The sequence below is a fragment of the Mercenaria mercenaria genome, chromosome 1, assembly GCF_021730395.1.
Source record: "Mercenaria mercenaria strain notata chromosome 1, MADL_Memer_1, whole genome shotgun sequence".
In the NCBI taxonomy this organism is placed as follows: domain Eukaryota; kingdom Metazoa; phylum Mollusca; class Bivalvia; order Venerida; family Veneridae; genus Mercenaria; species Mercenaria mercenaria.
This window is the reverse complement of record NC_069361.1, coordinates 41,065,833-41,093,144: the sequence shown is the minus strand read 5'-3', so window position 1 is coordinate 41,093,144 and position 27,312 is coordinate 41,065,833. Positions and strand designations below refer to the sequence as shown.

The following is a 27,312-nucleotide window of genomic DNA, read 5'->3' as shown; positions in this document are numbered from 1 at the left end:
AATTGATAGTGTAAAGTCGTAAAGCAACTAGCCTAACAGAGCCAGTTGAAATAAGATCTCACAAAATCAACGTGTCAGATTTCAACACTGTGGAGGATGAAAATTTAATTTAAGCGTATTCATTAAAAGTTTTGGAAAGAAACATATTATGTTATAATACGATTTATTACTGCCTAGAATGTAAATTCACTTACTGATATGAATATTGTATGTCTTCTACCTTATCGTTTCATGAGATAATTTGAACTCACTTATCTGCATGTTTAAACTGTCCATTGTAAATCTTCTTCCATGGATTTATATGACTTATCGATTTATTGTGGAGTAATTTATCACAGATTTCATCAAAGTTTTTACAATCTCCGTCTTCATTCCATATACCATTGACTGCACCTATTGATTTGACATCCGATTAAAAATACAAATGATCTCCGTAGATCATAAACTTGTAATTATTAAACATTGAAATAGTTGTCGGATGGAAATCAGCCAAACATTTTGATTTATATTTTATTATAAATGTACTAGTTTACACAACACAAAGATAAATGTCCAACAGGAAGTTTTACATTTGACATGTATATATATAACCGTTCATCTTATTTCCAAGTTTTGGCAGCCAGACGAATTAGTTTATAAAAAAATGTTTATATAAAATCATTAATTACAAAAGTAACCTTCTTATTTAGTTTTAGATATCTTAAAAAAAATCCGATTTTAAAAGTGACATATCAACTTTAAAGTGCATGTATTCAAGCTAGGTGTATGAATTCTTTTGTACCTCTAGATAATGTCATAACCACTGACAGTGTTTCCATTCCGATAAAATAACTCTTTATATAATTTGGCGTCCTTGAGCTGTCAATACCAGCTTTGTAGTATGAAGACACATCGAGGCTAATCTTTGACCAAACCGTATCTCTTGTCCAGAATGTTGTTTTGTTTAGCGCCATGTCGATTAAAAAGAATTTATCCCCAGAATCTCGAAGTTTAAAAATCATACGTGTTATTGTCGGCATTTTGTCTGCAGTTGCTGAAAATTATATGTTAATAAAATATAAATGCAACACGAACAGATACACCAAATGACACGTCAATACAATAGGAAAGGAATGTGCCAAAATGGCATTAACGCTTTCACTGGCTACTGCCCGTGCCTGGAGTAGGGCATGGGGTTTTCAGCAACAAACAAAGGCTAGAAAAGTTGACATACGCCATTTTGTGTGTCGACTTGGCTCCTAACCCAAGAAAACATTTCATAAACGTCAACTACGATGTCGGCTTAATGCCTACTAACTAAGTGTGATACTGCTGCTTGAAGCTATCTCTACCTAATTTACATATCAAATGTTGTTGATTAATGTAAGCTTGCAAAGTAGTCTGCATATCATTTAGAAATCATTTATATCACGAAAGCTTAATGTACTCCTGTATATTCATAGAGACATCACTGTAAATATACATTAAATGCAAACACAAGTTCTTGTGTTGAAAACTGTGACAGACATAGTATAATATGCTTAAATCCAAACATAAAAGACTTGTACTTGTACGTACCTTTAGAACAGTCATTATTTTTATCAGCAAATCCAGTAGCGCACTCACAGTCAGTTTCATAGATCATGTCATTGTGGCACGTGCCTGGGAAACATCTTGCTCCTTCTTGCCAGGAACATGCCCCTTTTAACAATTATATGTTTTATATGTCAATTAATGTTATTGCGTTTAGATCTTTAGACTTTAGATAAACAAGATCCGTTTGTAAAACACATATACCCCCATTATGACCTATCAGAGTAAACTGGATGTGCAATTTTAAGTCTTATATATGCTGTGACATTTGATTTATACACCAAAAAAAATCTCATAAATGGACCATAGATAAGCGTGCTATGAAGTTTGATGACCACATGCAAATGCGTTCTCCAGCAATACATCCTAAAACAGTTTATACATTACCTTTTATCTACGTATTTTCATCTACTGACCAGCAATCACCTTTTGAAGTTTGAAAAATCTAATTAAAATCTTTTGAATCTTGAGGTCACAATGACTATGGCCTTTGAGCTACTGACACGAAAAGCAAGTTTTCTCCGGCTGTTCATCATGAAAGCATTTAAGGTATGACCCATATAAAAATGCACCTCCTTTTGAAGAGTATTCAATTCCTACAATAAACCTACTATGACTTACATAGGTGGTATAGGTTCAGTCTCCACTGGGACAAATTATTTCCCTTATATTCCTTTTTTCTGGTAGTTTTTTACTTTTTTTCAAGACTTATTATTGATTTATTGTATGACCCATATAATAGTGTACCTCCTTTCGAAGAGTATTCAATTCCTACAATAAACCTAGTTTGACTTACATAGGGGCATAGGTTTAACCCCCACTGGGACCAATTGTTTCCCTTATATTCCTTTTTTTCTGGTAATTTCGTTTTTACTTTTTTAACGCTTATTATTGATTTATTGTACAAAAGTGAAAATTTTTCATTTGAAAAGTGATTTCTTGCTGTTCAAAGTGAATTTACCTCTAAAACAGAAGTGGACAGAGTTAGACATCTTTAAAAATACTGAGTTACATTCGGTATAAGTTCTCTATTTTGCCTTTACTCTTTAGATTAAATATTGTGGAAAAAAATATAGGTAGGTTTTTCTTCTGCCCAAGGTTATTTTTGAATGAAGTGAGCAAAATTTAAAACAGTCCCACAGGACTCGACCTGAATTTTTCAATGTTGGAGTTAGAATTCTGTCTCATTAAATTCCTTTACTTGAGATGCCCTAGAAAAAAAATGATGTTCACAGTTATAATTGCCTACCAATAGTTTGACGTTTAATGGAATAATGAATGAACTGCAAACGTTTTGGACAGTAGCGATCACTCTGAAATGTGTCTCTACTTGAGCTTGAGAAAATATCATGAATTAAACGGCACGGTAAAAGCTGTTTAAATTGTGCATACAAGTATTTCACTTGATACAGTATATTGCTGTAAAATTGTTTTAAACATCTGCAATATTCACCATTAGTTGGGTAATACCTTAAGTCTCAAGGCTACTTAGACATTGATATTTAGTACACAAAACAATAGGGGTCACTGTCCATAGACAATAATGATATGAATGTTGTAAATTCAAGCATTCTCAAGCTTTTCACCAAAAATTATTCAACATTACGGTTACTGTGACACTGACCTATTGACCCTGTAACATCATGGATCATCTATTGACCACGTGAAATCAAGCTAAGCTCTGACGTGTTTCAATTCCATGGCAAACCAATATCCAGTTATATATCTAAAACAGTTTTCAGTCTTAAGATAATTTTGCCCTTGTCATTTGACAAATGCCACTCCCCCCCCCCCCCCCCCCTTCCACACCCTCCCCCAAAAACCAGTTGAGGACATCTACGCACCTTAGGCAATCACAATATGATGTTTGACGACTGTAAGACAATTAGTTTTCTAATTATTGATCAAAACGACCTACGGACTTACCTACAATGAGCAAAACAATATCACCCCCCTTCTTCGAAGTGTGTGGAGGGGAAGGGAGGGTGCATAATAACTGTTGTATGATGTACATGGCACTGATATTGGGGCAACAAAACTGTATATAGATATAACTCGAATGAAATCAAACTTGGGTATTACATAAAAAGAAATGTCGCAAAACACTGTGAAATCATTCAAATTCGTGGGCATAAGTTGTCGTCGTTTCCGTCAAAGCGACTATTTCCTGGGGATAGAAATACGTAGACATCAAATTTTGAAGGTAAAATGGATGGAATTTCATAAGTTTGTTAGATTTACATTTCGTTGATTGATCTACGAACATTGTTTCACTATGAATACCATGATTGATTTCAAAGTATGTGCATTTGTCAATGACATAAAAACCGTCCTTCTGAAATACCGTAATGAGAACCATCGAAAACTAAGATGTAAAATGACGCCAGGAAGTTCCATTAAAACAAGGACATTATTTTTAAAACAAACAGGTGTCACATGATTGAATCTTGAATCGCATGACACTGCAACTGCCTCATGTCGAATATTTGTACAGACGAAACAGAAAAAAAAGTTCTATATAAGTTGATGAAAATGACAATAATAGTATATACATTTTAATACTTTATCTAGTAAGCTTAAAACACACTTACTTTGGCATATTCTATCGTCAGGTTTTCCTGTATAAATGTTATAGCCTGGATCTTCTCTCTTGTATTCGCCAACACAGTATTCACACCTTGAGTTACTATTTGACGTGCATACAGGCAAATTGCAGTTCAAAGGGCTTTTACATGCTGCAAGTTAAGATAATTGTTTTACTGCACTGTATATTGCTTACAATAGACACTTCTGGCTGAATATTTCTCTCATTGTTTATTTACAACTCCAAAACTGCAACATAGTCTGATATATAGTAATTATTATTTTCTGGGAAAGTGTTACATACAAAATCTTAACATTTTAAAGTTTCATGCTTAAAAGCGCCTTGATACTGGCATGATATTTCTTCTTATGGCGAAAGATGGTTAAATACGTGACTATATTTAAGACATCTGCATCGTACACTACCAATCTGTTCCATAAATAAGGCCAAAACAATTAAGGTAGAGAATAAGACTATTTTTATTAAATGAACACAAATTTTGTCTATTACACATATTACAATGAACAAGGACCAGGATAATTCACGGTCATCAAATCAAAGTTTTCACGAAATTACCTTTGCAGTATCCGCCCAATGAAATAACAGGATAATATCCTTTGTTACAGTTCTTGCATTCTGAAGGCTTGGAACAAACCCCACCACTGTTTCTCACTACTATACCATTTTTATATTTCACGTTTCCTTCATTATATATATTGCATGTGTCGGCGCCATATCCTCTTCGGCATTTTGCTGAAAATTTTATAAAAAAAATGTTGTAGATTTTTACCGTTATCTTAATTGTTTGTTGTATAGTTACATGTACGTTACATGTACAATTTATAATAACGAATGTTCAAACGAGCTATACATGGCAAATATGTCTATGTTGCAAGTTGAATGTATCTACTTCCATTCGTAACTTTTAGATTTGTGCTATATAAGTATACTTTTTACACGGCAAATAATATTCAACAACAACTTATTTAAAAATACTCCTTCCTGCAGATGCATGACGGCTATTTAAATCATTTTCTAACAATATGCTTATTTTAACGTTTTATTTCGTTACAATAGCAAACAACTTTTCCGTTCGTAAGGTATGTAACGTCTACCGAAGGTGTTAAAAAGACCTTCATCCTCCAGACGTACATGTGAGAACACGATGTCACATTGAAATTGGCTTTGTAGTCAACTCAAAATTTAATTATTGCAAAGTTTATGAAGAAAATAAACAATGAACAATGTCACTAAGATTACGAATAAGAAGAAGCTGTTTTATGCAATAAATCACACGATATTCACCAGCATATCTTCAAGAATTATACAAAGTTATGAATATAACACAGCTCTTTGTGAAACAATTTGAAAGTTTTAAAATGTTTACTAAATAATTTAGCATTTTAAAATAAGACTTAATAAATTTAAACTCTTCCGTTTTTCAACTTTAAAGACATTATGTTACATTTGTATGAGATTTCGAGTATATTTACTGATTTCTTTAATAATAATCATTGCAAAGCTTTAAAATAACTTGGATAATGCGGTGCCAGATATACTTTCTAATATGCAGTTTTCATACTTCTACAAACTGCCGATATTCAATGACAAAATGATATGCATATTGTAGTATGTATCAACAATGACACGACAATCTCATGCTTCAAAATTAACAATAATGATGTCTTGAACTTAATCATGTCTACAACTGAAAAGTTAATACATGTCCGCTTCATTTCACATTTGCGGCGTACGTCGTTTCGCCGCTGGCAAACGGACAAGTATTTGTTAGGCTCCCGGTACGCCACTATGCGCATGTCTTACGTGTTAGGCTAAGCGGCAAAACATATTTTTTCGGGATATAAATTCGGCTAAACGTTTCAAGATTTGTGATAAATACCCGTTAAGGAAGAACATTTCCACAAGAATGAAATCGCTGACTTAATTTGAAAGGAAATCATAACTAATTAGAAATTATTTCTTACGTGACCGGCGTACGCCGGAGCGTTCGTTTATTCTACAACCGGAGATAATTTTTTTCTTGATGCTAACGTGACCCACGTAACCCGGGTAGGGTGATACTAATCGGCTAAATACTAAAACTTAACTGAAATATATTCCTACGAAATAGAGCTTGATGGGCTTCACATATGGATGTATTCAAACCCTGTTAAATATTATGTAAACCATTATGTCTCCTACATTCTAAGCAAGCCAAATTTGAAGTCCCTTCCTTGAAGATGGCCATTTATCTCAACTGTATTATAATCAATGATCTTATTTCAGTCCAATGATGTAGATATATAGAGAAAATTGGGTTATTGTCTTATAAATTAAGATTTATTAAGTAACTCGAAGAAAATATAAAAGTCGAGGCTCTAGTCGAAGATACTGACCGAGAAAAAGGGTATTTACGTTTGACCTCTCAACGTGAACTTGACCATTATGCCGGAGATCTTGGTGCTGTAATGACACGATGTCTCATTATGGTAAAACTCTATGTCAGGTATTATTAAATCCTTTAATAGATGACAGAGTTATAGACCGGACAGGGGAAAACTCTACTGACCAATGATCTCCAAGTGTGACTTTTGGTTTTACGCATGATACGTTGACTAATTATGGAGAATATATGTGTTTTACACACTGTAATCACTCTAAGGATGGCAGATATCTAGACTGGACATAAATCTGACCCTCCTAATGCCAGGCTAACATTTGACCTACTTTGTGTGAGACCTTGACCTTTAAGCTAGGGATCGGAAGGTTGTGCATGACTAATCATATTATTATACGGACTATTTGTGTCAAGTAATATTAATATCTTGACAGATAGATGGTTAGAGTTATAGGCCAGACAGAAAAATACTGTTGACATTAGGCCTTCATTTGTGACCTTGACCTTTAAGATAGGGTCAAAATATTGCGCTTGACACGTTGTCACATTATGGGGAACATTTATGCCAAGTACTTGTAAAATCCCTTGACGAATAACAGAGTTATAGACCGGAAACGAAATGACGGACGGACGGGCGAAAGCAATCCTTTAGTCCAAAAATTTGGATTCGACCAGTAAGGGACTGATAGCAAACATTTCACCCGGAGACCCAATTCATATTACGGGGATTTAGATCCTTCTTAATAACCAGGCTTATCGTGAATATCTGATACATGTTCTCAATTTAAAAAAAAAAAAGTCCTGTAGCAGAGGTACGAAATCTACTTTTCATTACTTTTCCATTTAAAATGTAAACTAATCATGTCACATTTTGCATTACTGAAATTAAGACCTATAATCATAAAATAAATAATACATACAATTATGACATTAAAAGCAAAGTGTTGAGGCCGAGCCTAAAAACATGAATGACTGTTCAAATTATTAAATTGTTTCAAAAGTTAAAATAAAATATCGAACATACTTTCTAGTTATAATCAAGATGTTGCATTTTAAGGTATTAGGCCCATAATAGAGTACCTCCTTTTTGAAGAGTATTCAATTCCTACCATAAACCTACTTTGACTGCAATTCTCAGCGGGGCGTAGGTTCAAGCCCCACTGGGACCAAACTTTTTTTTTCTTTATTTTCCTTTTTTACTAGCAAGTTTTTACTTCTTTCAAGACTTGTTATTGATTTATTGTACAAAAGTGGAAAAAAATTCATTTGATAAGCGATTTCTTGCTGTTCAAAGCAAATTTACCTCTGAAACAGAAGAGGTAAAGTTAGACATCTTTAAAAATACCGAGTTACATGCGGTAAAAGTTCTCTATTTTGCCTTCATTCTTTAGATTACATATTGTGGAAGAAATGTAGGTAGGTTTTTACTTCTGTCCCAAGGTTATTTTTTAATAAAGTGAGCAAAATTCAAAACAGACCCGCAGGATTCGACCTTAATTTAACGGTGTTGGGAGTTAGAATTCTGTCTCATTAAATCCGTTAACTTGAGGCACCCTAGAAAAAATGATACTGACAGTTTTATTTTAAGTTTTATAATTGTGGACGGATAGCTCAGTGGTTTGCACACTGGCCTTCCAATCCTGAGGTATGGGGTTCGATCCCCGGCAGCTACTCGGGAATTTTCAGAAACGCTTTTCAGTGTTTCCCACCCAACTAGAGGTGTACTGGTCAGGAACCCAGGCAATCCTTGCGTGTATCAGTGCTATACACTGGGCACGTTAAAGAACCAGGCTGTCTATTCGCAACGAGCTAGGCTAAGTTAGCCGGACAAGCCTGTATCTGATTTCTGATATCTCTGTCGTGGGGGCTTTGTCTCACTCTGTCCCTCTGGTCAGATCGCTCTGTGTCTGTACTAGTAGAGGATGAATTTATGCGCCCTTTGTGGCTGCATTTGAACTATGTAAAGCGCCTTTGAACGTGAAATTTATCATGAAAAGGGCGCTATATAAATCTGGTATAATAATAATAATAATAATAATAATTGTTTACCAATAGTTTGATGTTTCTTTCATAAAAAATAATGGTATAATGAATCCTCTGCAAACGCTTTATATAAAGGCCATCATTTTGAAATTTGTCTCTACTTGAGCTTGAGGAAATACCAACAATTACACAAAATTTATAAAAAACGGCACGGTAAGTTTTTAAAAATTTGCAACACAGTGCGAATCACGATCAACTGTAAGAATATACAAAGCAAATGCCATTTTTAAATATTACTATTAGGGGCCTAATACCTTAATCGTCACTGCACTTAAACTGATGATGTGGGAAAAGAAATATACTGCAAATACCCGTGACAGAGACTCACACCATATTTGTCTGGCTGCGAGAATGGAGAGGCAAGCTGTAAGCGTGTGTAGTATTACTGTCATTTAGGGCCTACTACAATACATTGATAAAAAGATGCTTAGAAAACATCTAGCAAAACATACGTTCTGAACACGATGATCCACTGTATCCAGTACAACATCTCCGATGACTAGAATATCTGAAAAAATAATTTAGGGTGTTAACTAAAACAATTATATAGAAAGAGAAATAGCTTATTTCTTTATTCCTTTACCTCCGTAAAATTTCAAAATAAAATGAAAAGAAACCCTTCGCGTAATTTGAAAGCGACAACAGAAAGGATTGAAAATACAGCGTTTATATAATGGTAAATGAATCATTCTGTAACAACGGTGCCAATACCTTGGTATTCATCCATGGTTATTAGTTCGGAGTTTTTATACTACAGTAACTACTTGAAACATGATCTTGCCGTATATGCACGATCAGCTTCTGCTGTAACTCATGCCATACAAAATTCATTTAACAAAACTTATACATTACTAAATAAACTCATGCATTATTACTTGTCTAAGTCAATATCAACTCTCCAGCAACGACACTTTTTTCAAAATTGCCATTCTTTTCAGAAATTTAGAGTTAAGCAAAATGTAAATGACTTCTCTGAGTTAACTTTATGTACCCTAAATACTAGATATATGACTGGTTGGAAACAAAACGATCTGCATTAAATCTCCCGTATTGAGTGTACGACGCACGCATTGAGTGTACACTATTAAACCTATGTTCATCATAACCCTTACCTTTAGTCAGTTTATTGTACACGCAATAAGTACGTACATCCAATACGGGTATTTTAATGTTGGCGAATTAAGCATTCATTTAAAAGCTTGGTTAAATGGTTTACCGAGTACGCATCATAACTTTGATCAGAACTCGAAACCGTAAGTTTTAGTTAATGACATACGCAAATACATTGTAGTAAAGAACACTATTAAAATCTGAGAAACGGAATCAGAGCAAACAGATTATTTTCAGTCAACCGTCACTATATAAAGTGCATGTAGAAATTGAATGATCTAACTAAAACTTGTACAACTTACACGTATCCACAACCCCTCCAAAACCACCAGCCACTGCACTTCTTTGTTGACATTTGAAAGTATTCATAACAACTCTCGTAGCTGAAAATAAAAGTGCAAGCAAGTAATGAGTTTGTGAACTATGAACTGCATACGAAATTTGATGCTAAGTATTCTGTCAAAGGAAACAAGACTTCCCTTTATACAAATTGAATGATGTTTCTGATGATTGTACAGAAATGTTTTATCAATTCACATATGGCTTTTATGGTACAACTAAGATAAATAAATAAACACGTTTGGGCATTTTTATTCATACGTCGTTTACAGTTTCTGGATTTACACCGACGTATTTACAAGAAGAGTTTGCTGCGTCAACTGAAGGAATTAGTTGGGTACTTTGCTTCCAAGCAATCTTATCATAGACTGATTTATATTCTTTAAGTGTCGTGTAACGGCCGTATATTGTTGACTTGGACTTGGTGCGTTTGATGTAATTTTTGTGGGTCCTTTCGGACAATGGAATGCATTCAAGGATATTTATATATAGTAAAGTTCTAGTTAAACCCGTGCTAGGAGCCAGAGGGGTGTTGCACAGGTCGTTATCTCTTACAATTGACTAAACTCAAACCCGGTTTGCTAGCGTTTGGGTTGGTTAGGTTGTATGTTTCCGAAGAGACTCTTGTTTAAAAGAAGAGAATGATTTGATTTGAAAGGACAAATCTTAGAACACTTTGGTAAGGTATGAGAACGACATTTTCATATGAAGTAAACATATAGTACCAAAATAATATGTTAAAGTGTTCTGGTTATTCTATTTATTTCAATATGATAGTAAAGTGTAAATACAAAAGCACAAATGAATTTATTAATCATTGCATATAAATCACTCTAGGATTTATTTGTCAAAAGTCGTAACTTCTTGTTTTGATGAACATCCAGTTTTACGTAATGTAAGATATCATTAATCATATTTCAGAGATATGATAAATAGGGTTTTGATACTACCCGTCACGAAAGTTTACCAATTTAGTATTTCGTGTGTTTCGTTAATTCGACTCAATAATTCATGTCTTCGCTACAAATCATGAAGACCCGAAGACGCAACAATCATCAAATTGTCAAACTTTCGTGTCTACCGTGTTCCGGTTGAAAAAAAAATATCAAGGATAAAACTCCAGCAGGAAAAGCCATATTCAAAGAACGCAACCGCCCATACAACACTTCACGTGGAAATATGGGTATGTGAAACTGTAAATAAGTACTAGACAGAGGCTGAGCACATGTACACAGTAACACAAACGAATACAATAGTAACAAAGAAGTAACAAACAGATACAAAATATACGTTAAGGAGGGACACGGTAGGCAATCGCACCGCTAGGGAGTTTAAACCTCACTTATTAAGCCTTACCATGTTTCTATATGACAAGAAATGGTAAATGAAATTGCTTCCTGTCAGGTGAATCACTAACAGACGTACGATTTTTCGCATGAACACATTGTAAAACTTAAAGATATGATCATATAAAGATATATAAATCAAAACGAAATGGAACGGTAAACGGTGACTTTGCAGAATCCAGAGCACCAAGGGAAACACAAATTAGGTTAGGATCAAGCAGAGTAGGGGATGAAAATCAAACTAGTCCGTCCCAAGTTGTGGGCATAAGCTGTCCTGTCATCGAACAATCAAAGAGGAAAAACGTAATGACGAAATGTAAAAGGGCGGATCACTAAATACACGAAATAGCAGAAATCACCTACTTATCTAAGAGTTTGTCATTTATAAATGTTGAATCCTTGTTACGTTTTACATGTATGCGAAGGCATAATATTAATATGCATCTGAATGACAAAAATCCATTTATCCAACAATATTTCACTGTGTGAGATATAACATTTCGATTCTGTCACGGAATCAACGATTATCATCAACACCTTTGACGACATCCATCAACTATTTTCATGTTTTCTGTGGTTTTCTTTTTCAGCACGGCCCTATTGCATAACGATTGTGACGTACTTACTGTGATTTTGTTGCATAATAACACAGATTCAGTCTTTTTTGTTACATAGGAAAACAAAAAAGGTCGTGTTAGAGTTATTTATATATACTTTATATATAAAGGTACATTATTTCTCTTAGTTAGCAATGAATACCAGTTTTGTTTATCATGTTTGATTGTAAGAGCAGGAGACTGGATGTTTGACAGAATTAGGATTTTTTATGAATTAGTTGAAAAGCAATTTCCTTCTAAAGTGACCATGTGTCCGACAGAAGGCAAATAGGCAGGGGAAAAGCATAAACATATGTGTACAATTTGAAGATAAAAAAATCATACAGCGGTGAGTGACTGCGCACAGATTTTTAACTTGAGTCAGTCATTATTTATTTAGCATATTAACATGTCAAGTATAATGTTTTAAGTATTACATATTTAACATTGTAACAAACAGTGTAACGAACTATTAGAATAAAGACAGAAAGTATAAAAACACACAAGTGTAAATACAGATAAAAATGTCAGTTATATTATATTAGATATGTGTTTATCTTTCATGGTATCGCAAAAGTATGAAACAGTTTTCAAACAGTTTTTAGTTCGTTCTTATCTATAACTAGAGGAGACCCGAGAAAAATTGTCCTTTATTTTGCTTAGTTTGATTTATAGTTAAACAATAAATTGTATTTCATTTCTTTACTTTTGCACCATGTTTCCAAAGATAAGATGGAACGGTAATACAGAAAAATAAACTGGACGAATAAAAAACAATGATGCTAACGTGATAACGGCATAATTTTAAGTGCATTTAAAATGACAGTACATACGGTTGCGTTTTAGTCTCCACCGGTGGGGACGAATGACCCTAGTATAAATTTCACTCTCTAGAGCAACTGAATAAAGGCGAAATATTTTCTGGCGATAGTAATTTTTATTTTTGTTTTACACGTAAAACATATAATTGTGTTTTATGTATACATTTTATGAAATGCAGTTCGCCGTGCGTCAAAATCTGATAATGTTTAGTAATTTACAAACAATTAATTGTCAGGCATAATCTACCACAGAATGACTTCTTCAAAGGATGTAAAGTCACGGCTATCGTTACTGATAGCCAACGTTACTGGCGTTTGATCTTTATTCTCCGATTGTTCAGTGTGTCTGGGTTTACATTATGGTTACTCCGTATTACTGCTCAATTACGCCACAGTTGAAGAAATGGATATGGCTGCTTAAGATTTACAAAAAAAAATATTTTCTGCTATTTCATAGACAAAATTATGAAATTGTATAATAAAAGAAACCCGTCCCGGAAGTAATTACAATGTCGAAAGACCAGGGAGATCTAACTGAACGGAATTTACACCTCACTCAAATAGAGAAATGTGTCCTTAAAGTATTTTAATTGAACAAATTGTTCGGCAAACCAACAATAAGTAATTCAGCCAATAATTTGAAGTAAAAAGTCAAGTACAGCGTAATTTCAAAGATATTATTTTAGTTACTTCAAACAATATATAAATATATAATTATCTAATCTCAAAATAAAACCTCATTGCAATAATAAAAATGTATTGTAGGTCCTTTACGTTGATCAATTATACCAATTTGAAGTATGACTTTTGACCCTTGTTTTATATTTATGCTCCATTCACACCTTCTCGGCTGTAATATTTGTTCATTATAATTGTATATAGAGGATGAATAAGTAGATAAACCTTAACCTTTTTGATTCCATAATGGAAATATAATTGTACCAATTTGACTAGTCTAGATATTTGCGGCTAGTTAATCCGTTAATTTATACAGGTGAGGTATTTTCTACTTAACACGTCGACTAAACAACGGTTCTTTTATATAAATTGCATGACAGTGCTGTGCGAATTTAACCACGCGATCACTGATATGTCTCCTTTACCAGTCCCAGTAAAAAGAAGCTAGTTTAATAGACACAGAAAAAGACACATGTAACGCGTAAAGTATGACTTAAATATGACCAGGCTTATCAATCAAACCGAGCCTGCAACATTTTCGTTTTTGTCGTGTTGAGCGACCTGTGAAGTTTCCACTTATCTCTATTTTATTTCATATATGGAGCGTATTTTTTTGAGAAAAAAAATGAGTTGTACAACGACCCGATTTGTTTCCCTTGAAATTAAGAAGACTGAAACTTTGTGTTATTGTGCAACACATACACTGGTTGTACGTCAAATGTATTACATCATAGCGTCTAACGAAACGTCAGAGCGGCGCACCGAGAAAGAAAACCGCACAAACATGTAAATATTTGGTGAGTTACTTCAGAGATGCAGATGAGTATTCTTGATAAGGTGTAAGAATCGAAATGATATATCTCAATCAGTGTTTTAATCTTGAATAAAATCATTGTTTTTCGTTCAGATGCGTATGATTATTAGCCCCCTACTGGTTGAAAACCAGTTTCGGGGACTATAGGAATGCGCTTTTCCGTCCGTCCGTCATTCCGTCATTCCGTCCGTTCGTCCGCAATTTCGTGTCCGGTCCATAACTCTGTCATCCATGAAGGGATTTTAATATTACTTGGCACAAATGTTCCCCATGATGAGACGACGTGTCATGCGCAAACCCCAGACCCCTAGCTTAAAGGTCAAGGTCACAATTTGAGGTCAAAGGTCAACAGGGCTTTTTTCCTGTCCGGTCCATAACTCTGCCATCCATGAAGGGATTTTATTATAACTTGGCACAAATGTACCTCATAATAAGACGATGTGTCATGCACAACAATCAGACCCCTAGCTCAAAGATCAAGGTCACACTTGGCAGTCAAATGTTAACATGGCATGAACAGGGTCTGTTTCCTGTCCGGTCCATAACTCTGTCAACCATGAAGGGATTTTAATATTACTTGGCACATATGTTCCCAATGATGAGATAACGTGTCATGCGCAAAACCCAGACCCTTAGCTGAACGGTCAAGGTTACAATTTGAGGTCTAAGGTCAACAGAGCTTTTTTCGTGTCCGGTCCATAACTCTGCCATCCATGAAGGTATTTTAATATTACTTGGCACAAATGTTCCCCATGATAAGATAACATGTCATGCGCAAAACCCTGACCCCTAGCTCAAAGGTCAAGGTCACAATTGGAGGTCAAAGGTCAATAGGGTTGTTTTCCTGTCCGGTCCAGAACTCTGACATCCATCAAGGGATTTTAATATGTCTTGGCATAAATGTTCCCCATGATGAAACGACGTGTCATGCGCAACACCCAGAACCCTAGCTTAAAGGTCAAGGTCACACTTGGAGATCAAAGGTTAATGGGACATTTTTCCTGTCCGGTGTATAACTTTGTCATGCAAAACAGGATTTGAATATAACTTGGCACAAATGTTCACCACTATGAGAGGTCACGCACAAGAACCCGGTCCCTGGGTTGAAGGTCAAGGTCACACACAGATGCCAAAGGTCAGATACAAGAATGACTTTGTCTGGAACACTTCTTCTTCATGCATGGAGGGATTTTGATGTAAGTTTGTATAAATGTTCACTATCATGAGACAGATTGTTGTGCGCAAGAACCAGGTCCCTAGGTCTAAGGTCAAGGTCACGCTTAGAGGTCAAATGCCAAATTCAAGAATGATTTTGTCCGGAGCATTTCTTCTTTATGCATGGAGGGATTTTGATGTAACTTGGCACAAATGTTCACCACCATGAGGCACTCTTGGTTTTTAGAGTTATTTCCCTTTGTTTTACTATAAATAGCTTATATTGTAACTTACTTATTACAGGCCGTAGGGAAAAATCGAGACCAGTTTTCTGTGGTACAACATGCATGTTACATCCAATTTTTAGGTGTATTTTGACCTATCTCTACCTGGTAAAGAGTTCTGTGTGGACTTATATGGATTTTTTTTTACTATAAATAACGTTACCTTTTTGATAATCGGCCAAAAATGCTATATGAAAACAACTATAGGGTTTTATATATACAAATTTTTTATCCAAGTCTTTTGTTTATAGCATAGTGTATATATAGTACAATATTGTTTATACATCATTGACAGATATCAGTTCATTATGCTATTCTGCAGTAGAGAAAATTAGGTGCCTTCCAGTAGGGGACTTTGTATTGCATGGCAATACTTCATTCACTTGTTTATCTTGCCTCCTACAAGATTCTTGCATTTCTATTGGTCAATAGACGTCACGTGGAGACAGGATATATTACATAATCCTGCAAGTACATTTCAGATATGAATTTTGATTAAAAACAAAATGGCTGCCGTATCGCTAACGTAATTGAATCAAGTCAGATTATAAGCTCCAGCTATAGATATCGTTTCCGAGATAAAAAGAAATAATGTTTTCTTGCCGTTCTATTTTTCCTATCTAAATTAGGTTCGTGAAGTTAGTGGAAATAGAAGAACAGTAACTCTGTATGGGACGGCCGCGATTGCCAGGTTGAAATGTTGTTTTAGTTAAATAACCGTAAAGCAAAGGAATTAACACATTTGTAAGACAGCAGTTTGTTGTAGGATCATTTAGTCTACCTGCAAGATAAAGGAATTAACTGGAAACGGGACTAAAGCCGAACTTTTAAGACATTTCTGACATCGTGTAATCTGATGATTTTTCAAAAGGATGGAACATAAAAGTTTTTTAAAACAAGTTCATAACCTGTATAAATGAGCGTCTGTGTTTTGTGATTCATCATTCAGTCAAAATACAGTTCATTTTGCATTTTATGGCTGGTGTTAATCAACTACATGTATAATCAAAGTATGACCAGAGAAGATTGCAGGATTCCAGTCTGCACTGTAACTGTAAGTAACTTTATTAATATAAAAAACTATGTCAATTACAGCGAGGATGTAAAAGGTAGTCGGCAAGATAAAATCGTTACACTGCTTGTTGGTGACAGGATACGGGAACGCTGTCTCGAAAATCGATATCAGACTCGAGCGAATCCTGTCACCAACAAGCACTGTAACGTCGTAATATAATTCCCTCGCATCTTAACTTAAAAACAATGATTTTATTCAAGAACAAACTATTTAGGATATATTATTTCTTACATGTAATTTGCAGTGGAGGACCCACGATACTCTTGCACTAAAGTATGATATAACCTTTTGCATATTGTATTGACGTCATTATTTGAGGGCGTACGTATGTGCGAGAGAAAGTATGTTTAAGAAGTAGCCATTACATAACACATAGTATGTATTATCTGTTGTCATGTCTCAGAGATCTGCAATGTCATATTAACTTGTTTCTCTGATAGGGACCAGATAAACTATATTCAAACTGCGAAAGTAAATTGAAACGCAAGGATATAAAAAAGATATATTAAAAGAATGTTTAAGCGAACTGTTCAAATCTAAAATAGTTTGCTTTACTGTAAGTGAAATCCGCAAGATACAATCTCACAATGTAAATAATCAATCTTTTGATGTTATTAGTCACCTACCGGTTGAACACCAGAGCGGACAATAGAAATGCCCTCCGCCCGTCCGGGCGCTAATCTGGATACTGCAATTACTCGAAAAGTATTCAAGCTATATTCATAAACCTTGGTCTGTTTATAGAGGGCAATATGTAGATAATGTACGTACATGACTTATTTTGTAGGTCAAGGTCAATATTGAAGGTCAAGTAAAATAATTTTTTCTCCATACTTTTTATACACACAAACGTTCCCCATGGTGAGACAATGTGTCAGCACATGAATTATGCTTGTCGGATACAGGTCGATGTCACTGTTTAAGGTCAAGTGAAAGCTTGTTTCTGTCCCATAACTTTAAATTGCAGGATTTTTTATTACTAAACAGAAATGTTTCCCATCATTAGACCATTTCTTGTGCACATGACACATGGTTATCGGTTTATAGAACGTAAAGTGTTTACTGAATCCCGCTTGTCATTTTTAATCCTTACTATGTTATTTCAATGCAGGATAACACGTTCATGTATTTAACAGTCCTCTAATAGGTTTGTTTGAGTTTCTCATATTTCTAGATTTGTCGCATACTTAGATGCATAAATATATGTACAAGAACCTTTTCTCTTTTTATCAATATTTTCATCAGTGTAATACTATTTAAAAAACGCCTGTTTGTTAACAAATTTCACAACAAATTTTTTATTTGGGTTTTACATGGCGCCGACACTATTATAGGTCATATGGCAACTTTCCAGCTTAGATGGTGGAGGAAGACCCAAAGTACCTCTCCATGCATTATTTCATCACGTGCGGGCACCTGGGTAGAACCACCGACCTTCCGTAAACCAGCTGGATGGCTTCCTCACGTGAAGATTTCAACGTCCCGAGTGAGGCTCGAACCCACATCGATGTGGGGACAGCAACCTTAACCACCCGACCAAGGAGGCACAAACAGAAAATTTCACTATTATATATGTTATTTCCATGCTTAGAGATAAAAAGTGCACAGTGTGCAAGAGATGAAAAGTACCTAGTCACCCAAGTCTACAATAAAGGTTTAGCGGAGTTGTCTACATTTTCCCCATATATTTTACCCCAGGATATTGATTCAGCTTCAGAATACTCTTTTTCAGAAAACTTTCATGTAATTTTGTTCTCGGATTGTGAACTTTGATGCAAGTAAGTACACATATAAAATAAGTTGTGCCGACTCGAAATTTGTATTCTTAGTGTTTTAACATTACATTCTCCGCTATTCAATGATGTTGATAAATGTATTATAACGAAAGTCAAGAAAAAGTGATGTCAATTATTACTTGCATAGTATTTTTTTTATTCATGGCTAATCAATTTGAGACTGGTACCAGCGTTTTGAATTTTACAAGATGACGATTTGTGATCAAAATATTAAACAGCATGTTCAGAATGCATTATACCGTTATTGCATAAAATAACTAAATTGTTAGGAAAATGTAATTTCTTACCTGACAGGAATAAATATTAACAGCAGAAAAGATATCAGTATATTTCCATCCATTCTCACTGGCACTCGCATTACTGTGTTATCCGTTTCAGGTTGTTTATGTACTTTGTTCCGCACGTAGGCCATAGTTTTTTAATTCAATATTGAAAACCTTGCACATTTTTGGCAATGGTTATTGATTAGCGGACAAAATTACCTAATCATAACAAGTAATATCATTTTAAATGTAAAACCTTACGCATAGAGCGAAATGACGACAAGCTGGTACGTATAAAATTTAATACATAAAAATGAATATAGAAATTTAGTATGTTGTTTTAATCAGTTTTAGGAATATTTGTAGTATTTATTAAATTTGAAAACGTATCCGCTAATAAATATAATAAATATTTATAATGATTAAACATGATATGTTTACCTTTATTTTATCAAACGTAAAGATTGTATAAGAACATACTTATGGGAAATTTGTGTTGTCACTTTGTATATAGCACATATAGGCGTGAATTTTTTATTTGCACTAGTAAATGAATCGGTAAGCGTATGTGCTTATAAATTTACAATATTGCATTTTTGTTAAACAAAAGTAATATAATTTGTTGCCAGAACTTTTTAAATGTATATAAATGTAATAAAATCTCAGAGATTATTCGCTTTTACTTTTTATTGACGTTCAAAATAATTGCATTTCATCTTCGTGCGATGCTTGTTGATGTAAAAATTGAATATTTTGAAATCAAATCTCAAAACAAAAAGAGTTATAAAACTGATTTATTAATTTCTCTCTAATTCATGAAGTATGTAATGTTAAAGAGGAAAATCTTTTTTTAAAAAGCACATACTGAAATTAACACAGTTTAGACTTATAATTGTTGTGAAATAATTGCGAAATATGACATTTTGATTAAAAAGTATTGTTATCATTGCCAGGTGACTTATCATATTGCGTGTCTAACGTTACAATATTCAATGAGTTATAATAATGTTGTTTATCGCTGTATTTGTATTTTATATTTCAATATTTTATTTCTGTAATGTTTAAAATATTTATTCAATAATTTGAATTATATGTCCTAAAATAATATTAAGCATCGTGTAACGAAAGATACTAGTGATATGCCGTATTATTCGCATGGATAAAAGGACTAATATAAAAATAGCTAAATTGTCATTGAGTAGAATTAGTTAAATCGGGACGGCGATTCTTGAGTAAGAAGTCCATGGTAATTGGATCCTATTTTTTTCGAATATTCGCGCTTTTCTATGTGAAATTGGTGTTTAATTCACTATATTTTGCATGAATTATGACGTTTTACACGTCATGTCAAGTTTTTACATCTTTTTAGGTAGCAGACCACCACTGACATTTTACTAAGAACTATTTTCTTTCTATTTCTTCGTCAGTCTACGATAGAAGGTTCATGAAAAATAGGTGTAGGAAAACGTTATGCTCTATACAGGTGCGTATATCAGACTGAAGTGGTCGTTTTTATATGGAATAAAGAACTATTCGAATAAGAAACTCCTGTCTACAATTACAATTTTATTCTTGTCGAGAAGACTTTAGACATTGAGCCACTATGTCCTGGATATATGCTTCAAATGGACGTGTATATAAATGTCCCCTCCAGATTGGATACGAAGGGATTTTCTAGAGGTTAGGTACAAAGGTTGACTGGATTTTGTATACGAATTTTTTTACCATGTCTGGAAGGTGTTCGACCTAGTTCGAACCTATATGAAAAGGGCATACGTCCTATACTTAACAGAGACTTTAAGTACAAAAATGTGTATCGGCTACAGTTTGAGACCAAGGTCAGATGCCTAGGGTAGCCCTTGAAGTCAGGCCCGGTAATAAATGGAGGGAAGTAGGGAGGTTTAAGTGTATTTGGTATATACAAACACTACATTACGTTTTAAGACTTGAGCTAGTCTCTACATGTCGTGTTTTGTACGAATATGTTATAGATGTGGTTCTCGTGTGTATAGCCTCAGAAAGGAAGGAGTTATGCCTCGTTACAGGTAAGCGCACTATACCATGATGCAAATCACTGAATGAACAATTTTGAAGATACAATTTATTTTTACAGGATGAATTCTGTATAATACGACATACCATAAACATGTCTTTATGCAACAAAAATAGTATATAAAAGGAACAATTTATAATTCGCATTATGGGGTAAATATTATTTATAAGGATAAACAATTCACAAATAAATGTTAAAATGTACGACATACCATACTTTTGTAGAAGTATAAAACATAAATACTATAGTTATTAAGATATTGGATAATTCATTTTGTAAAGAATACAACTATTAAAATATGCAATACAAATACAGCGATAACCAATTTAAATATTACTTATAGAATTGTGCAACGTGTGACACGCAGTATGATTGTTCAATAAATATTTTGTTTTGTCTTTATATTTCTTACAAGAAAGGTCATTATAATGTTTTTCAGACTGCAGGAAATTCAGAATGACTTTGCTAGACCAAAGATGCAGCGTTTTGCTGTATCTGTTTGTCTACACAGTTTTTCCAATAGTGCTGTCATCCTTTGTGAATTATACGCCAGGATTGGAATACCTGTACAATCTCAACTCAAACATTGAGCTTAAAGGCGTACAGGCTTTTCTCGCAAAGGGGCAGGTGAGTTGTTATTGTGCATGTACTTGAACCCATAAACTTACAACATTAGTACCGTACATGTTCAGTTTGGCTACTTAACTCCATTATTATTATTATTAGTAGTAGTAGTATTATACCACATTTATATATTATTATTATACCAGAACAATATAGCGCCCTTCTCATGATCAATTTCACGTTCAAAGGCGCTTTACATAGTTCAAATGCAGCCACAAAGGGCGCATAATTCATCCTCTACTAGTACAGACAGCGATCTGACCAGAGGGACAGAGTGAGACAAAGCCCTCACGACAGAGAGATCAGAAATCAGATACAGGCTTGTCCGGCTAACTTAACCTAGCTCGTTGCGAATAGACAGCCTGGTTCTTTAACGAGCCCAGTGTACAGCACTGATACACGCAAGGATTGCCTGGGTTCCTGACCAGTACACCTCTAGTTGAGTGGGAAACACTGAAAAGCGTTTTTTAAAAATTCCCGAGTAGCTGCCGGGGATCGAACCCCCGACCTCAGGATTAGAAGACAAGTGTGCAAACCACTGAGCTATCCGTCCACCTCAAATAAATATAGATGTTGTACATGGCTTGCTTTTCGAGGTTCGAGCCTTGGTAAGTTCACCTTTTTGTTTATTTTTTTAATCGTTTGTTTCAATAAACATTGCACGAGAAAATTGTGCAGTACATTGAATCGATTAGTTAATGATCTGTTAGCTAGTCAAAATACTAGCCTGTTATTCTTAGTTACCCTGTAATTAAATTAAATTGAAAGTAATGTAGCAAAATATATTAAAATATAGAAACAATAAAAAAAAATAGGTCCATCATTATTATATATAAAATGATTTTTTTTTGACTAGAATAAAATAAAAAAGCGTATAGTAGAGAAAAAATACGGTTGTAATCTGGGCTTGAATTCGCTACCTCACGATTTGTAATCATTACGCTCTACCAATTGCGCCAGTGATACAATCGAGTTCATGTTAAACAAAATATACAAATCAACTTACTCTATAGAGATTTTTTCAGCCATGTATGGACCGAATATAGAAGTGTACTATCATTTATATACAAATACACTATAGGTTAAACTCGGACAGCAATTTGACTGATTCAGTCTAACTTATTCCGCAGTACAAAAGTCTCAAAGGCAATATATTCAAAAATGTAATCACAACCTTTGTATCGTGTATGTTCTTTAATGAATTCTCACTTGGCACAACGTAACTCAAAGTCATTTCCGGTACGTTGTTAAAGACTTCATGTAATTGTATGTATGGTCATACACTGTCTTAAAATGTAATTTACAGATCGGTTTTGTGAACGTAGCAGAAGGTGACAACATTCAAGAGTTGCTATTAATTGTGCATGGTTTGACATTCACCCCTGAAGGTCATCCAGGTAAGATACATAAAGTGTACCTAATTAACGATTTTGGTACTTGTTTCTGATATACATGTAATTTGATATTCTTATATCATTTGAGGCTGGCCTGATTTCCTTGGAGTTTACTACGTTTCTAACGGAGGTCTTTATATTTAATTTAGCAACGTATTGACATGTACGTCTTTAGTGCATGGTTATCCACTTAAAACATGTACGGTGTTTTTGTTAACTTTATATAAGCATTAGTAGGGAGAGCACAGATCTACGAATCTTGGGGTCTCGAGATCTATTCTCGGGCAAGGCGTATGTTTCCTATCACGAGATGATAATGGTAATTGTGTCAGGAGGCATTCGTCCTTCACCTCTGAATCATGTAAAACAGTTTGCATTTACTTGCGGAGAACAAGTTAGTACTGGGTAAATGCCTGCCGTTAAATGACTGAAATACTATTGAACTATTGAAAAACGGCGCTTTACCCAACACAAAGAAATAAATGACTATTCAACTTAATTAGCCATATTTCAAAATTTTGCAAACAAATAGAAATATACATCTGTTAATCTTATTTTCACTTTTCAATTCATCTCATCAAATATACTTTCAGTATCTATAAAAAAATAATAAACATGTAAAGAAATCATTTATTATGTTACAAAACTTACTTTATACACAAACAAGCTCAACTTTTTTTCTCAAATAGAATATTTATTATAAATCTATCTTTATTTCGACAGAAGCAGAAAATCATCATAAGGATTTTTCGAAGTGGTAAGTAAGATATGCAGCCTCTTGTTTATCTGCAGCATGGATATTTGACTTTTGATTAAACCTAGTCTCGCTTTTGCTATTTTTGCGTTCTCTAATTTAAAATGATATGCTTATTTATGTAATTTATTTAACTTTGCAGTACATAGAAACAATATAATTTATACGTTCAAATAAAGAATACTGTGTTGATGAAAGTACATTAGACTTTGTGCATTTGTATTTTAGTAATTTATTAATAGTATACTAGTACGTATTTACCATATTAAACCAGTCTGGCTAATGATGCCAAACGGTTTCTGTTTGTACTTGTAATAACGCATTATATAGTAACTGTTTCGCGTATTTTAATAAATTTACATTAAGATACACTAAACTATTTCTCATAAATCCTTTCAAATTCAATGTTTGTGTGAAATTTTATGACTGATTTAACAAATAATATATATAGCAGACATTCAAAATAAACCGTAGTGTGTTATGCATAGTGTCAGAAGTCATGTTGCGATAGAATACGGACACATATTCCTATTTCAGGTTTTCGTTTGAAATAAATAACAGAGGAGAAATTGGAAAAGTATATCATCCTGCAGACGAGGACAGGGAAATTCTCATGCTTAAGAAAGGGTTTGCGGGCATGCTGTCTGCCAAACTTCATCATCGTCATGAGGTAAAGTATCAGAAAGAAGTCTGTAGTTTCAATCGTACAAAGTCTGCATAAAGTGAGACCTTAATTTTATTTAAGTTGTCATTAGTGAACATTGTCATTAGCTCTATTCTCGACGTTGGTTATCTGTGTGCTAAATGTAAGTTTTTTTTTCCATTTAATAAGAACTATGACAAGGCAAAATAACTGCACTCTAACCTTCAATTATAATCATTTTTAAAAACAATTTGCTATTGTCCAGTTTTTACTAGAGTAATACCTACATAAAACACTTTTGAACTAATACCTACATATCATATGGCCTGCAATTTCTATTCGACTCGAAAGGGAATAACTTGGTTTTGATCCTGCGAGTGTGATCTGTCCTGGTATAATCCACGTGAGTCTATCTGTTTCTAGAGATATATATGCCAAAATTGACTATAATTCTAAACTGAATCCTTTAAGTCGTTTGAAACGGCGAACGTTTTGACGCACGAACGTCGGGACGCCATCATAACATCATTTCTTGCGTATTGTAATATTCAATAATTATTTCAGTATTAATTATATTTTAGGTGGAACACGAAATATATCAACACGATAGCTGGGGATATAAAACGGATGAATTTGGAAGAGAAGGTTCATAGTTAATTATGTATTTTACTTTTCATTCTTATTACATCGGATTCAATAGGATTATAATGAAAGTACTTTGATCTGCTTTGTTTAATCTGGCTTGTCAATGAGTGGGTTTTACAAGAGGTACTTGCATACCGTGGTCAGGAGTGTCTATTTTGGGGTATGGGTGTGTGCACCCCTACCCCTTCTTTCAAATCTTAGGACCAACATATGCTATGACTAGTTTGGTAAGCAAACTTTATTTTCGAAACAAAAACAGAAAAGGACAGAATGTAAAGAAATAACAAGCCGATTTTGAACAGCAAAAAGCCATAAATCAATTTTAAAATTGTTGTTGGCCAGTGTTAACACCTAATATTGATAAGTATACCACACGCCTGCCTGTGTGGGGTAGGATATTTCAAAACGAGGTACAACAGACAATAAGAAACTGCGAGAGCATCCATATCAGCGCTGTCCTAAAGGTTGGAGAAGTAAGAAAAGTTTTGACTGAAGTGAGCATTTTCCTAAATTCTGTAGTTATGATTATGTAGTTAATGTTACTTCACTATCTCATGTATTTAGATCGATTATCGTCGGTTGGCGTAGAAACCCCGAATATTCATTTTTGTGAAGGCACACAAATTCAGCTGTTTTGACTTTAGATACAGTGTCTGCGATAAAAAAATCTGATAATCTATAAAATTAGAAAGCCGCAAATTTGCCATTTGTGAAATTCGTGTTAATTTATTGGACCATTTACTGTAATTCTTAAACCTCGTATAAATTGTTTTACTTTATGACAGGCATCGGATCACCAAGCAAGAGATAAAATGTAAAGTTTAAAACAAAAATAAAAGTCTAGAAACCGAAGTTTCCACGACAAGCCTGACATCGGCCTGACAATCGAATAGTGTTAGGATAAAATGATTTAAACTAATGACATATTCTTTCAGGTCAACACAATGCTTCTTACGTAGTTCGCAAAACTTCAAACGGATATGAGTATATAAAAACTAGAAATTCTACAAAGATTCAGTCAGTAAATGGAAATGGAACTTATATAAAGGTACAATTTGTGAAAATAATGTTCATTTACCATAACATTATTGTAGTTTATAGGCTAACTGAAATCTAATACTTTTTTATACTGTAATTAAAGATAGATCAAGTTCTTATTTGCATTTGTATATAATACAAAAATGCATGCTGTTTCATTGAAAAGGTTCTCAAATCTATGAAACTATAACCTCTTTGGAGCAAACGAATTTTTCAAAATATAGACTGAAGTATGAAAATTGAATGACAAAAATCCAACAAAGACTATCAAATAAATAAGCGTACAAATAACTGTCTTTCAGTTGCTAAATGTTCACGAAGCATTGAATACTATCCATAGTGTTATGATCGAAGAGGAACTATGTATTGACTTTTCAACAAAGGAAGGGTAAGATTGCTAAAGGACAGTAATTATTTTAGTATACCCACGTCGTAATTATTTTAGATTTCAAATGCATATGTTAGCGTGCTTCATTATTATAAAAATACCACACGTAGTGTAAAGACATTGCAAAATTGCTTTAAGTATTAGGTAATCAAGTTATTAATCTTGAGGCTTATATTTGTGCTGCAACACACAACAACCTGTCTTTTAAATTTCAAGATAATGATTTCATATCTTTTTTTTAGATTTGACCCTTTTCATGGCATGAGACCCGTCCGTGCTGTATCAAGTTTCATCGATATGGGTTTGTATTCAAATTTCTCAGTCAAAGTGCCTGATAAGGAACATAGGACATTGTCCTTATTTGTTGTTCAAGGTCCTAACCATTTCTGCTAATTATTGCTCTTTATTGCAAATACTTCGGGTTAGATATGCACTGCAATGTTAGATCGATCATTTATAATGTTATTGAAAGCTCAGCCAAGATAGTTTATCGGGTAATTTGTCATTGAGAAATGAATATGTCCTTTTAAAGTTTGTCTAAATCTAGATTTATCGATATGTTTTTTATATTTAAATGCATGTGGTGAAATGTAATAGCAAGAATATGTATATTGTAACTTGATCAGCACTATGTAGTCTATTTGATCTAAATGTAGAACTAATTGATATGAAAAGAAATACAAAGTCATGAACGTTCAATATATCTTTTAGGTTTTTAAACAGAGTAGTTTTATTTAGTTTTAATTTGAATATTATATTAGATATGCTTATTTCCCGTTAAGTGGGTTCATTACAGTTTGTGTGACTCATTTTCATAAATTTATTACAATAAATCAAAATTATTTATTCCGGAAAACCTGATAATGTTAATGCCTTTTAATATTTTGTTTCTTTTTGCT

General features: G+C 33.9%; 2 protein-coding genes across 2 annotated transcripts in view; one reads left to right on the top strand and one right to left on the bottom strand.

Moving 5' to 3' along the window:
- LOC128557566 (uncharacterized) overlaps positions 1–19,003 on the bottom strand; it is a 69,337-nt gene extending 50,334 nt beyond the window's left edge. Inside the window, exons 1-8 of the mRNA XM_053545024.1 lie at positions 18,899–19,003; positions 10,010–10,090; positions 9,050–9,105; positions 4,733–4,909; positions 4,164–4,307; positions 1,558–1,680; positions 782–1,033; positions 252–393 (exon numbers count right to left, since the gene is read on the bottom strand). Coding sequence (XP_053400999.1) covers positions 252–393; positions 782–1,033; positions 1,558–1,680; positions 4,164–4,307; positions 4,733–4,909; positions 9,050–9,105; positions 10,010–10,090; positions 18,899–18,969 — 1,046 coding nt within the window. The 5' untranslated portion in view covers positions 18,970–19,003. The remainder of the gene's footprint in view (positions 1–251; positions 394–781; positions 1,034–1,557; positions 1,681–4,163; positions 4,308–4,732; positions 4,910–9,049; positions 9,106–10,009; positions 10,091–18,898) is intronic.
- A 2,373-nt stretch (positions 19,004–21,376) lies between these two features.
- The window catches only part of LOC123523235 (uncharacterized), a 183,594-nt gene continuing 177,658 nt past the window's right edge, over positions 21,377–27,312 (top strand). The window contains exons 1-8 of the mRNA XM_053542021.1: positions 21,377–21,554; positions 22,858–22,948; positions 23,669–23,702; positions 24,237–24,369; positions 24,924–24,987; positions 25,923–26,035; positions 26,328–26,413; positions 26,656–26,714. Coding sequence (XP_053397996.1) covers positions 21,384–21,554; positions 22,858–22,948; positions 23,669–23,702; positions 24,237–24,369; positions 24,924–24,987; positions 25,923–26,035; positions 26,328–26,413; positions 26,656–26,714 — 751 coding nt within the window. The 5' untranslated portion in view covers positions 21,377–21,383. The remainder of the gene's footprint in view (positions 21,555–22,857; positions 22,949–23,668; positions 23,703–24,236; positions 24,370–24,923; positions 24,988–25,922; positions 26,036–26,327; positions 26,414–26,655; positions 26,715–27,312) is intronic.